The sequence below is a fragment of the Mastigoproctus giganteus genome, chromosome 2 (genome assembly GCF_048544385.1).
Source record: "Mastigoproctus giganteus isolate SK-2022 chromosome 2, ASM4854438v1, whole genome shotgun sequence".
Taxonomy (NCBI): Eukaryota; Metazoa; Arthropoda; class Arachnida; order Uropygi; family Thelyphonidae; genus Mastigoproctus; species Mastigoproctus giganteus.
The window spans coordinates 228,993,111-229,007,904 of record NC_143576.1 but is presented as its reverse complement, the minus strand read 5'-3'; the positions used below and the strand labels follow the sequence as shown (position 1 = coordinate 229,007,904).

General features: G+C 39.7%; 1 protein-coding gene across 1 annotated transcript in view; it reads left to right on the top strand.

Moving 5' to 3' along the window:
• The first annotated feature begins 315 nt into the window (after positions 1 to 315).
• Positions 316 to 14,794, top strand: part of LOC150090216 (ankyrin repeat and FYVE domain-containing protein 1) — a 199,065-nt gene continuing 184,586 nt past the window's right edge. Inside the window, exon 1 of the mRNA XM_090369021.1 lies at positions 316 to 391. Coding sequence (XP_090225147.1) covers positions 379 to 391 — 13 coding nt within the window. The 5' untranslated portion in view covers positions 316 to 378. The remainder of the gene's footprint in view (positions 392 to 14,794) is intronic.

The window sequence follows — 14,794 nt, the reverse complement described above, 5'->3', positions numbered from 1 at the left end:
GAGATTTATATCAGGAAACTGACTTAACCTACGTTTTAAAAAATAATTTATCTATGATTAGTATATGGTAAGATTCCTTCCCTTTGGGCTCTTTTAAGTGTTCTTGAATTAGCTAACCCCAGTTACATGATGATGATTCTTTTCACTGACCTTGTTGTGCACCTAATAAAGTGGGCAATGAGTGTGTTATCCCCTAACGGGCAATTTACAGTACTGTACTGTATTTTGTTTAATTAGCTTTCACTCGTTTTTTTTTTTTTTTTTTTTTTTGCCTGAGAATACTGCATGGTCTGCCATCTATTGGAACTAATGTGCTGCTTTTAATTTTCTATTTGACGTACTGATGTTGATAGAGTTAATGGCAAGTGTGACTGGAAGATGTCTTCGGAAGGTAAGAGGAGTAACCACGAGGTGTTGTTCACGAGGGCGTTTTGTTTACATTCTCGCATATCTATCATTTGAATTAAATAAGTTAGTTTGATGTCGTGCACCATAATATTTTATCATTAACTAAATTCATTCATTAATAAATGATGAATATATATATTCGTCATTATTTGCTGATGTCTGTTAAATAATTATTTTCTCCTTTTGGTAGTATATACCTCTCCTTTGATTTCTTTGTTTTATTTATTCATTTCCTCCTCTTCTTATTATTTTTTAACTAAGTTCCTTAGAAAGGCACACTTTTTTTGAAGTAACATAGACAGTTCTCATAACATATTGGGTTTACAGTTCAGTACCTAAATAGTTGAGTTTTATTAAATAAATTTGCTGCGATTTTTTTTTTTTTTTTTTTCAATAGTTAGAATTGCTTACTCCCTTCTCAGTTGTACTATTTTCAGATCAAAATGTATTTTGTAGTTTCATGCATTGAGAAAATTTTTGATGACTTGCAGTTTAACATCACAAAATAAAAATCGGACATGTTCAGTAAAAAATAGTTACTCAAATAACAAATATTTATTTCACTTTGTTACATCAAATACCACTTTCGATAATACAGAGCAGAAAGATTCCAAAAGTTTAACCCGCTAATAGATTTTTTGGAAACGAATTCAAAGGGATGAGAGAAGCAAATCACAACAAGAGCTATATTATCGTGATAGCTTCCAGTTTGCTCCTACATATTTTTCACGTTTTTAGTATGGACGTCGTCAACATGAGTCACAATGTGTATTTAGTGATTAATCATTGAATGCGGGTAGATACAATGTTGAACGAGAAGAGCGTTTTCGTTTGCAATCGATGTATCTCTCATGGTTATACTGCAAAGAAAAATGCACTCCAGAATTTTTCAAAAAAAATATATATATATATATAATACTACGCAACCATTATTACATTCATAGGATTGGGGACTTGTGCAAGAAAGCATTTCCTTGAGTCTCTTTCACTGTCACTGAAAACATAGTGATTATCACACCATTGGCCTCTTTTTGGACTTTATTATTATTAGCCATATGGTGCAAGAAAGCCTGAGGCTTATGCTGCACCGGCCAAAAAAAAAAAAATTTCCTATTACCCTGAGGAGAGAGAGAAGTAGAAAGGAATCACCAAGAAAGAGAAGAATGATGATATCCAGCTCAGGACCCTGGGTGTGCCAAGCCCATACTCAGCAGATGTGAGCCCCTGGGGTATCATGAAGTTAATTAGATCCATCTGTTCCCACAACTAATGTCTCTCCATTGCAGTTGTAATGACCAATTTAAGTGGGGGGGGGAACTTGTGTGAGCTGCAGCGATGGGACCAAGCTTTGATATGAGTAGGCTGTCCACATTTTAAAATTCAGAATGGAGGACACTGACTTTTTCAGAATGAAATATGGATTTTGGGTATATAATATAAAAATTATAAAAGAAAGAATAAATTTATTAAAGGAATATTTTGTAAATATAGAAATAATATTTAAAACACTAACCAGTACTATAAAGTGATTTCACTAACAATATACTTTACATGTGACAGTGCATTCAGTTTTCTGTGATTTACACAGAAAGAAGACAACATTGTGTATGTACAAGTGTTAATTGGTAGTTGCAGATACTCTAGAACACATTCAGAATGAGTTTAACTCTGTGGAATCTAATAAAATTGGCTTGAACACTTGAATTTGTTTACTTTACATTAATTGGAAATTTGGATAACACATCTAAAGGAGGATGCCTGTTTGGAAAGTTGGACTGCAACCTTTTGCAACCTTTCAACCACAGTTCTGCTGCTGATTTAAACTTGCACCAATCACAATAAATTCAGCTACTTTTTGACAGGATGTCCTTTAGATCTACCAAATGTCATCACTTTTTTTTTTTTTACCCCACTTTCCCATATATTTTCTGCACCCCATCTTTTCTGGAGGAAATTCTTATTTTTTTCAGCCACACACAACTGATATTCATGTAAATAGAGAAAATGGTTTAAATTAATATGCTGATTTCAGAATGTGATTCATCCCCTTTCTAGTATTTGTCAAACAAGCATAGAAGATGTTTGTGTTTCTCATTTGTTGTGTTCAATATGTTATATGTCCTAAATACCATAAGTGACTAATTCTTTGTCTGGTGTCTTTTGTTGTTTGATGAAAGCAGCTTTTTTAAGTATATAAAATATTTGTTAGTTATGCAACTGTAGTTTTTACTGAATGTGATTTTTAATTTCGAATCTGCTAAAGTACAGGATTACCAAATATTTATTCCCCAAGGGTAATTTAAATGCACATACCAGTGGCATAGCACTAGAGTGACTTTGCTGACAATATCCCCACTGCTAATTTTATATTTGTTTTTTTGGGGGGGGGGATTATCAGTGAAGTTATGCCATGCTCTGCTCCTGACTACACTACATGTACATTCCTCTTTCTGTCATCATGATATCAATTTGAAAAGTAAAAACTGATATATTATTTAACACAGAGAAAAATACATTTTATCAAAGCATTGGTCCTTGAGGCTGTTGCAGACATTCTCTCAGATATGGCAGACAAGCTATGCTTGCTACCTGGAAGTCTAAAACACTGATGGAACTGATATTTGATTGTCACCCAAGTCAAGTGGACCTAATTTTGGCAAAGTCCGGATGGTCTGTGACAGGCAACTCCTCTGCTTGCAACTTCACTATGGTACAGTGGGACTGTTAGTAATCCTGGGTGTAATCCCCATGCGCAAGAATACTGTGGGTGACTACCCAGGTGTGAACCAACGTAAGCAGTGGTCGAGGTGCAGCACCCACACCACACGGAGCGATGCCGCCCCTCTGTGTTACCAGGCAATACTAGGTGCTAGATGACTCTCATAAACTGGTGCAATACCACCACTTTGCTTATTGGAGACTTGAAGTGGTGGAACCCATGTTTAGTCTCCAGAGCAAATTTCAGGTCAACACTCCCCCATCTCTTCCATCATGCAGTGATTGATGTCTTTTGAGATTATTTTTATTTATTTATTTTTTTATTGTATGATGTGAGCAATACACAAAGGAACCAGTTTTTTTTCCTGCTTCCTTCGTGTATCGTGGCCGTGAGATCCAACCGAATAGTGTGGCACCATCGTGATATCCAAGCCCGAGGTGAGATTCGAACCAGCAACCTTTGGGTTGCCAGGGAGGCACTTTACCCACCCAGCTAGACCGGTACACTTTGAGGTTATGATGAACACTTATTAGTGCTGAGGGTACAGCACTAATACATGTTCGCAGGCCGCTGCTATTTAGTACACCAGACCAAACCTATTGGTAACTCTCTAGGAGGTGTCTGGATCAGCTAGTGTATAATCTTGTTACCTCTACTCTGCCAGATAGTGACTGGGGGGGGGCATTGTCAAGGCCATGTTATGTCAAGGAACTGGGTATGTTCTTACCATGTGTATGCCATATCCAAAAATTTCATTACTTCATGCAGCATATCCCTCCCCCCTTTTTCTTACTATTGAATGCACCAAGAAATACACCATGAATACACCATGAAATGTTTGGCAATTGTCAAGCTAATAGTGCAAACTTATCTATGAAAAGATGTAAACCTCCCAAACACTTTCCTAGTTCATTTTACAAATATATGTAGTCTCAGTTCTAATCTCAATGATGTCCATTTCCACTTATAGTTTGCCAAACCCCATGTACTTTTTCTGACAGAATCTCAGTTATCAGTTGATTCAACCACTGCTTATCTCAGTTGCCCAAATTATTCGCCGTATGACTCCTTTCGACTCAAAGGTGATACTTGTGCATATGTCCATTCCGATATTCCCTGTCAGAGACTTCGTAATTTGGAATCTCCTCTTTTCGATGTTCTCTGGCTTAAAATCTCTCTACCTCATTGTGTCAAATTCATCTGTTGTCTCTACCGTTCTCCCAACTCCACTAATCACTTGAAACTCCTTGACTTCCTCTCTTTGCAACTTGACTTCCTCCAGTCCAACTTTCCTAATGGTGAAGTAATTTTCCTTGGTGATTTGAACGTTCACAACTTCAGCTGGCTTCCATTTTGTAGTCACACAGACCCAGCTGGTCGAAATGCTGAGGCTTTTGCAATTACTTATGTCCTCGCACAGATTGTTCATTTACCTAACAGTATACTGGACAATCCTAACCATACAGCCAACATGCTTGATCTTTTTCTGACAAACAACCCTTCTAAGTACACGGTTGAAGTGAGTGGTCCATTAAACACCTCAGATCACAACTTGGTAATTGTCTCTTCTCCAATGGAGCCTTTATCTCATGGCTATTCCCAAGCTCGTGTTGTTTGGCATTACAAGAATGCAGAATGGGATGACCAGTGAGATTTCTTTTCTTCTTTTCCTTGGGTGGATTACTGTTTCAAAACTTCTGATGTCAACGTTTGCTCAGATCGTGTCAGTGAAATTATTCTTGTAGGAATGGAATCCTTTATTCTACACTCCACCTTAAAATCTCGTCCTTTATCTAAACCTTGGTTTACTAATAAATGTGCTAAAGTTGTTCAAGAGAAGAATGTTGCAAATCGTAATTGGCTTGTTTCCAATTCTTCTGTTTCATTTTCTGTCTAAGTCAGAGCTCACAAGAATTGTAAAGCAGTTATTAATCACTCCAAACTAGATTTTGAAAAGAGTAGAAAACTTGCTTCTCGCCCTAATGGTAGCCGAGCATTCTGGTCTCTTGCCAAAGCTATTGTATGCAACTTTTCCCCATCTCTACTCCCACCTCTGTCAAAACCAGATGGTTCTATTGTTACTTCAGCCAAGGATAAAGCTGAACTGCTAGCTTCCCATTTTCTTCCAACTCATGTATTAATGATCTTGGTAAAACACCTCCTACCATTCCTAGCATGCTCCATTCAATGCCTCCTGTGGTCTTCCATCAAAAGGATATCAGAAGGATTTTGACAAATCTTGATGCTAAGAAAGCTCCAGGTCCTGATGGTATTTCTTCACTTGTTATCAAAATCTGTGCTCCTGAACTTACTCCTTACTCCTGTTCTTTGCTGCCTTTTTTCAATTTCTTATTCCAAAGGTGTTTTTCCTTCTGCTTGGAAATTTGCTCATATCGAGGCAGTTCCTAAAAAGGGTGACAAATCCCTCCCATTCGATTATCATCCCATTGCAATTACTTCTACTATAAGGAGTCTCCGTAGCCAGGTGGGAAGGAGCGGCAGTGTGTAGCACACGCTTCTTGATTAGACTGGGGTTCGAGCCCGTCACCACCAAATACAGAGGATGTGGAAAGGTCAGGGAATGACCAACGCATATCCCGGAGCAATATGGCCTTAGTTGCTAATTCTCCTAAAAAAAACCAAAGAACAATAACGATAGCACTTTGCATTACACGTTCCAGTTTGAGAAACCTCGCCCTGCTCAATCAACTTCAACTTCTCGAATATCTGCTACCAATTCCTTAAATGGTAATCTCCAGATAATTCTCCAGTGGGGCAACGACAACTTGGTTGATTTCAATCTTTCTAAAACTGAGTCCTGTCTCATATATATCGCAAAAAGTATTCTTCTGCTCCTATGCTTTTCTTTGATGACACTCCCATTTCTAGGCAAGATGATATATCTCTTTTGGGGATTAACCTGACTTCTAATCTCTCTTGGCACAAGCACATTACAAATATTGTTTTCTCTGTATCAAAAAAAAACGTGGTTTTCTCTTTCGCTCTTGCCATTACTTTTCTTTCGAACAGCTGTTCATTCTGTACAAATCGCAAATTCACTCTACCATGGAATATTGGTCCCAGGTCTGGGGCGGTGCCCCAAAACCTCTCTCAGGCTTCTAGATTCCATTCAGAAGAGGGCAGTTAGATTAATTAATGACTCATCTCTAATGGAGTCTCTCCACTCTCTGTCTCATAAACATTCTGTTTCTGCTGCATGCTTTTTCTACAGATACTTCCATGGGCACTGTACTTCTGAATTGGCTTCTATAATTCCCGATCTCTCTCTTTTTCGCTTATCCATTCAACTGCCGTTTTCTGGAACAGCCTTCCTTCCTACGTATTTCCTGAAAATTACAGTCTACAGAAGTTCAAGTGTAATGTCAACAAATATCTTCTTTCGTCTTCTCAACCGCCAACCCACGCACGGTACTAAGTACTATAGGTTCTAATACCTCTTGTGTTTGGAGTTTGCATTAAAAAAAAATTACATTCTCATCTTGATGCCTCACAGCTTTAAAGCTAAAACCTTTTACACAATTTTTATTTGCTGTCTTACAGTGACATAAGAATAGCTAACAACTAATTCCCTGTAGTATTCTGCTCTCTTTCAATGCAGAAGCACAAGTCCAATTGAATGTAGATTGAACTGCCTTGCTGTAGTTACCAGAATGGTGGTTGTTTAATTTATATTGAATACACATTCAGACTAAACGTTCGAGTAATAGTGAGCAGCTGCGACATCTGAAGTTGCCTTGAGCATTCTCTGAGGCGGGGCTAGAGCTTATGCTGGTGTGATTGTTTGTGGTATGTGCAGTACTTTCAAATTCCCATATTGCCTCCAAAATGTGCATAGGCCATTGTTAATTGAGTGCTGATCTGTGGCTGTCTTATCAGTGAAGTGTTAAAGGATGCTAATTGGATTGTTCTAGAGTATAAATGGAGGTACGTACTACTGCTGTTAGCCAACATCAAGCAGAGGAGTGGGAGTTTTATCAGCTTGCATAACATGCAAATTAGCCATGGACACACAACCACAGATATACACTCAGGGCTACCCAATAGGCAAACTAGGCTGTTGGTTAGAGTGTCAGTTTCAGGTGCCACCAATTCAAAACAAACCCAGATTAAAACACCTAATCTAAATAAGAATACAAAAATGTAATTTAATAATTACTCTTCACACCCTTTGATCCCCTTTATTTATTGAGGATACCTTTACACAGCTACAGTCTATAGAGACCTCACCTGAATTCAAGTATGCTCTAATAATTAGGGCTAAAGGTTTGTTTACCTCCTTTGCTGCTCTGTTAATATAATTGGATAGATCTCATCCACCCTAGTTCCAGTTTTACATTTAGTTCAACAATTTCTCTTCCATTTTCCTCTTTGTTGTCACAAAATCATTTAGCTCCTTGTGAGAGTTTGATAAACTTTGCCATCCACTTACCTAAAGAAACCTTGGGTTAGTGTAGATGTAAAGTACTTATTCAGCCTAGGGAATGTGGTACCCAGGTGCAAATCGCAATTTGGTGCCCCCCCCATTTAAAATTTTTTTCATATGTGTATGTAAGTTTCAGGTTTTCTGGCTCCCCTTGAATGTTGCCACCCAGGTGCAGTGCACCCCTGGCTCCCGAGGGTGCCACTGTATTCAGCTTTTCAGCAACCTGTGCAGGATTATCAACAGTTATACTATTTCAATGAAGTGCACCAATGTGATTCATCCCCTTCTTTCCAGTATTTGCATAAGCAGAGAATTCTGTGTTGTTTTTCTTTGCATCCTCTGCCAGAGTCTTCTCATAAATCTGCCTTTGCTTGCCTAGCCCCTTTGTGACTTGATTACAGACTAGCTTATATCTATCATAGGCTTCTGTGTCTTTTGATAATTTATATTCATCTCATATGCATTTTTCTTCTCTGCCAAAAGTCTCATTAGTTCATCTTATGGCGCCTCCGTAGCCAGTTGGGAAGGAGCAGCAGTGCGTAGCACACGCTTCTTGATTAGACCGGAGTTCAAGCCCGTCACCGCCAAATTGACTCCAGGGGCTCACATCTGGTGAGTATGGGCTTGGCACACCTAGGGTCCTGAGCCAGATATCATCATTCTTCTCTTTCTTGGTGATTTCCTTCTACTTCTCTCTCTCTCTCTCTCTCTCTCTCTCTCTCTTTGTGGGTAACTAATTTTTTTTTTGCTGGTGCAGCAAAAGCCCCAGGCTTCCTTGCGCCATAAGGCTAATTGTAATAAATAATAATAATAATAATACGGAGGATGCGGAAAGGTCAAGGGAATGACCACCGCATATTCCCGGAGTAATATGGCCTTAGTTGCTAATGCTCCTAAAAACCAAATAACAAATAACAGTTAATCTTACTTCCATTTAGGCCTAAGCCTTGAATGGTATTTCTTAGTTGGTATGAAAAGCTTCTACACTAATATTCCAGAATGCTTCCGATATAGAATTTCCTGTTAGTAACATCATGAGATGGTCCCCTTTATAGAATTTAAAAACTGTATGAGACCACCATAGTCACGTTTGTGAAAGCAAAAGCCCTTCTCTTTATCCTTAATGGTAGTTACATCTGTAATTAAATCTCATATTAATACACTGTGATCACTGCCGCCTATTGCCACTGTAACCTGATGTTGTAGAAAACCCTGGAAAAAATGGAAGGAGGTCATTAATATACAAGAGGAAAAGAGTGGGGGAAAGAACTGAACCCAATTTGAAGAAGACAGAGCCATCTACCATCACCCTCACTGAGCGATCAGAGAGAAAACTGGATAACCAATTAAAAAAAATAGTTGGCAAACCATAAGATGGAAGCTTGTTTAGAAGACCTTTATGCCAAACACAATTGAAAGCCTTTGAGATGTCAAGAGCAACTGCTTGTCTTTCACTGAACTTTTCCATTGAATTTGTCCATAAATGAGTAACATAAGCCAGAATATCAACAGTGGATCGACACTGATGTAAATCCATACTGGCGATCGTTGATCAGATGGAAGGTTTCTAGGTAGTTTAAGAGTTGGCGGTTAATTGATTTCTCCATTACTTTAGAAAGAGTAGAGGTAATTGCAATGGGACGATAATTGGATAGGAGGGATTTGTCACCCTTTTTAGGAACTGGCTGCATATGAGCAAATTTCCAAGAAGGAAAAACATCTTTAAAATAAGAAAGTGAAAAAAGGTGGCAAAGAACAGGAGTAAGTTCAGGTGCACAGGTTTTGAGAACAAGTGGAGAAATACCATCAGGACCTGGAGGTTTCTTACCACCAAGATTCGTCAAAATCCTTCTGATATCCTTTTGACGGAAAACCACAGGAGGCATTGAATGGAGCATGCTAGGAATGGTGGGAGGTATTTTATCAAGATCATTAATACATTAGTTGGAAGAAAAATGGGATGGTAGCAGGTCAGCTTTATTCTTGGTCGAAGTGACAACACATCTGGTTTTGACAGAGGTGGGAGCAGAGAGGGGCAAAAGTTGCAGCCAACAGCTTTGGCAAGAGACCAGAATGCTTGGCTACCATTAGGGCCCTTGCCTAATTTTTCTACTAGTTTTCTAGAGCAAGTTTTCTACTCTTAGCCTGTTTAAAATCGAGTTTGTACTGATTAATAACTGCTTTACAATTGTTGCGAACTTTGGTGTAGGCAGAAATGAAACGGAAGAATTGGAAACAAGCCAATTATGATATGCAACATTCTTCTCCTAGGGCGTCTCCCTAGCCAGGTGGGAAGGAGCAGCAGTGCGTAGCACACGCTTCTTGATTAGACCGGGGTTCAAGCCCGTCACCACCAAATACGGAGGATGTGGAAAGGTCAGTGAATGACCACCGCATATTCCCGGAGCAATATGGCCTTAGTTGCTAATGCGCCTAAAAACCAAATAACAACATAACATTCTTCTCCTGAATGGCCTTAGCACGTTTATTGGAAAACCAAGCTTTTCATAAAGAATGAGATTTTAAAGCGGTGCGAGATAAAGGATTCCATTCCTACGGCGCCTCCGTAGCCAGGTGGGAAGGAGCAGCAGTGCATAGCACACGCTTCTTGATTAGACCGGGGTTCGAGCCCGTCACCACCAAATACGGAGGATGCAGAAAGGTCAGGGAATGACCACCGCATATCCCAGAGCAATATGGCCTTAGTTGCTAATGCTCCTAAAAAAAAAAAAAAAAAAAAAAAAATCCATTCCTACAAGAATAATTTCACTGACATGATCTGAGCAAACGTTGACATCAGAAATTTTGAATCAGTAGTCCAACCAAGGAAAAGAAGAAAAGAAATCTCACAGGTCATCCCATTTTGCATTCTTGTAATGCCAAACAATATGCGGTTGGGAATACCCATGAGATAAAGGCTCCATTGGAGAAGAGACAATCACCAAGTTGTGATCTGAGGTGCCTAAAGGACCTCTCACTTTGACCGTGTACTTAGAAGGGTTGTTTGTGAGAAAGAGATCAGGGGTGTTGGCTGTATGGTGAGGATTGTCCGGTATTCTTGTAGGTAAATGAACAATCTGTGCAAGATCATTAGTAATTGCAAAAGCCTCAGCATCTTGACCAGCTGGAGTTGTGAACATTAAAATTACCAAGGAAAATTACCTCACTGTTAGGAAAGTTGCACTGGAGAAAGTCAAAGAGCTCCAAGTGATTAGTGGAGTTGGGAGAACAGTACAGACAACGGATGAATTTGACAGAATGAGATAGAGAGATTTTAAGCCAGAGAAGATCGAAAAGAGGAGATTCCAAATTACCAAGTCTCTGACAGGGAATATTGGAAATGACATATGCACAAGTACCACCTTTGAAGCAAAAGGAATCATACAGCGAATAATATGGGCAACTGAAATGAGCAGTAGTTGAATCAACCAATAACAGATTCTGTCAAAAAAAGTACATGGGGTTTGGCAGACTGCAAGTGGAAATGGACATCATTGAGATTAGAATTGAGACCACATATATTTGTGAAATGAACTAGGGAAGTGTTTGGGAAGTTTAGATCTTTTCGCAGATAAGGTTACTCTATTAGTTTGACAATTCATGGTGTATTCAATAGTAAGAAAAAGTGGGGGGGACATGCTGTATGAAGTAATGAAATTTTTGGATGTAGTATCCACATGGTAAGAATATACCCAGATCCTTGACATAACGTGGCCTCGACAATGTCCCTCACATGCACACTACTCAGACTTCCTGCAGTCACTATCTGGCAGAGTAGAGGTAACAAGATTATACACTAGCTGATCCGGAATACTTCTAAAGAGTTGCCAGTAGGTTTGGGCTGGTGTAGTAACTAGCGGCCAGCCTGCGAACACCGTTTTAGAGCTGTACCCTCGAAATGTAAGGAAGATTGGATCTTGCCATGATGCCCATCATAACCTCAAAAGTCATCAGTCATACTGCATGGTGGAAGAGTTGGGGAAGGGTCGACCGGAACTTAGCTCTGGAGACTAAACATGGATTCCATCACTTCAAGTCTCCAATAAGCATAGTGGTGGTATTGCATCGGTTGATGAGAGTCATCTACCACCTAGTATTGCCTGGTAACACAGAGAGGCGGCATTCCTCCTTGTGTTGTGGGTTCCACATCACGACCCCTTGCTTACCTTGGTTCACACCTGGGTAAAACCCACAGTGCTTGTGCACTGGGGTTACACCCAGGATTACTAACAGTCCCACTATACCATAGTGAAGGTGCAAGCAGAGGATTTGGCTGTCACAGACTGTCCAGACTTTGCTGAAATTGGTGCTTGCGTGTACACCAATGCTACGAGTTTAGTAAATAAATTTGATGAATTTGAGGTATTGCTCAAAACATCAAAGGCAGATATTGTTGGGATATCAGAGACATAGTGTCACACAGATATAAGGAATTCAGAACTGGAATTTGGGGAGTACAACGTCTACAGAAAGGATAGACAGGATAGGAAGGGAGGAGGGGTTATGCTATTGTTAAGAAATACATAAAATCCAAGGAAGTGAAGCCAATCGACATCGCTGGACAGTACAATGTTGAGTCAGTTTGGTGTGCCCTAAGCATTGGGAGATCAAAATTGAGAGTAGGAGTGTGCTATAGGCCTAATGACTCTGATGAGTATAATAAGAAACTGTACAGGGAAATAGAGTGGACCAGTACATCAGAGAGTCTTATAATGGGGGATTTTAATTTCCCAGATATTGACTGGAATTTGTGGGTTGGTCACACACACTAGCAAGGCTTTTGTGGATTTTTTGGATGACTGTTTTCTACATCAGCATGTTCGGGAGACAACTAGAGGGAGTAATACTCTTGATTTGATTATCAGTAGTGATTCCTCATGCATTAAGAATCTGCAGATAAAGGAACCACTAGGTGGTAGTGATCACAGTGTGCTGAAGTGGGATTTACTCAAAGAGGTAACTACCATTAGGGGTAAAGGGAAGGGTTATTGCTTTCATAAAGGCGACTACGATGGACTGAGATAGTATTTAAATTCTATACAGTGGGACCAACTGATGATGTTACCAACAGCAAATTCAAAATGGGAAGCATTCAAAGAAGTTATCTTGGAAGCTACTAGGCTTTACATACCAACTAAGAAATATTGTTCAAGGTTTAGGCCTAAATGGATGTCAGATGAACAAAAGAGACATATGGCAGAGAAGAAAAATTCATGGGATACATACAAATTAACACATGACACAGAAGCCTATGATAGATACAAGTTGATCTGTAACCAAGTTACAAAGGAGGTTAGGCAGGCGAAGGCAGATTACGAGAAATCTTTATTACGAGAAGGGATGCAAAGAAAAACGGCAAAGAGTTCTTTACTTATGTAAACTCTAGAAGGAAGGGGATGAATCAGATTGGTCCACTTGATATTGATGGGTCAACTGTTGATGATCCTGCTCAGGTAGCTAACAAACTAAATGAATATTTTGCATCGACATTCACACATGAGGAGTTATTCAGCGAGGGGAATGCCAGAGGTGTATTCAACTCTGGCAGTAAGCTAGAGAATCTTGTAATAACTGAGAGTAAAGTGGAGGAGAAATTGTTGAAGATAAACACAAGAAAGGCGCCTGGGGGCAGATGGGATCTATCCAGTTATATTAAAGGAGGCAGCAAAGGAAGTAAGCAAACCCTTAGCATTAATATGAGAGCTTCCTTGAACTCAGGGGAGGTACCCACAGACTGGAGATTTGCAAATGTGACCCCAATTCACAAAGGAGGATCAAAGGCTGACACAAGTAATTATAGACCTGTGAGTTTAACTTCTGTTCCAGGAAAATTAATGGAGGCACTGGTTAAAGAAGCACTGCGGGATCATCTAGACAAGACTTCAGTTATAGCTCGGACACAGCATGGTTTTGTTAAGGGGAAGTCTTGCCTGACCAATTTGATTGGATACTATGATGCAGTCACAAAAGAATTGGATGCAGGGAATAACTTTGATATTATATACTTGGATCTTAGAAAGACTTTTGATACTGTTGCACGTGGAAGACTGCTGCACAAATTGGAGCAGTGTGGCATTGGAGGCAAATTGCTGCTATGGATAAAGGGGTGGTTGAGGGGGAGAAGACAGAGAGTGGTAATCGATGGACACTGCTCATCGTGGACAAATGTTATTAGTGGAGTCCCTAAGGGTTCAGTGTTGGGTCCATTATTGTTTTCTGTATTTATAAATGATATTGATGATGGTATATCAAGCTTAATGTCCAAGTTTGCAGACGATACGAAGGTTGGCAGGGTTGTCAAGGACACTACTGACACTATGTTGCTGCAATAGGATCTGGAAAGGTTGAGCAGATGGGCTGAGAGGTGGCAAATTAAGTTTAACATTGACAAATGTAAAGTACTACATATGGGAAACAGCAACCTCAGAGCAACGTATCAACTCTGTGGTACTACACTGACGGTGGTAGAGAATGAAAGGGACGTGTGGGTAATTGTGCAGGCAGATATGTTCTCTGAGCAGTGCAGATGGGCTGCAAGAGTAGCGCATGGTGTATTGTCAATGATATATAGGAATTTTTCGAGCACGGATAAGGAGATGATTATTCCCTTATATAAGGCAATGGTCAGGCTACACCTAGAGTACTGTATACAGGTCTGGAGGCCTCATTTCAAGAAGGATGTAGAGCTGCTGGAACGAGTACAGAGAAGGGCAACAAGATTAGTGAATGGAACAAAGGGGTTCCTTATGAAGAAAGGCTTAAGTTTTGCAAATTACAGTGTCTGGAGACTAGGCACCACCGAGATGTGATCTGATAGAGGTGTATGAAGCCATGAATAGTTTGAGCATGCTCAATGCTGATGGGATTCTTCCTCTTGCTCAAAATAATTACCTGAGAGGGCATAAATTCAAATTGAGGAAAGACAGGTGTAGGATAGACGTGCGGAAATTTGCCTTTAGCCAGCGGGTGGTTGGTTGGTGGAACAGACTTCCATTCCTTTTTGTGGATATAAATAAGTTTAAAGCTCAGCTGGACAGGTATTTCGAACGAACGGAGGGGTGAAGTGGGTTTTTTTTTTTTTTTTTTAGCTGATGCTGCATAAGCTAGCTTTCTTGCATCAAATGCCTCTACTAATGCTAATGTTTCCATTTTACTTAGTGTCACCCAAATATTAGTTACATAAGCATTTTAGACTCCCAGATAGCAAGTACAGCTTGTCTGGC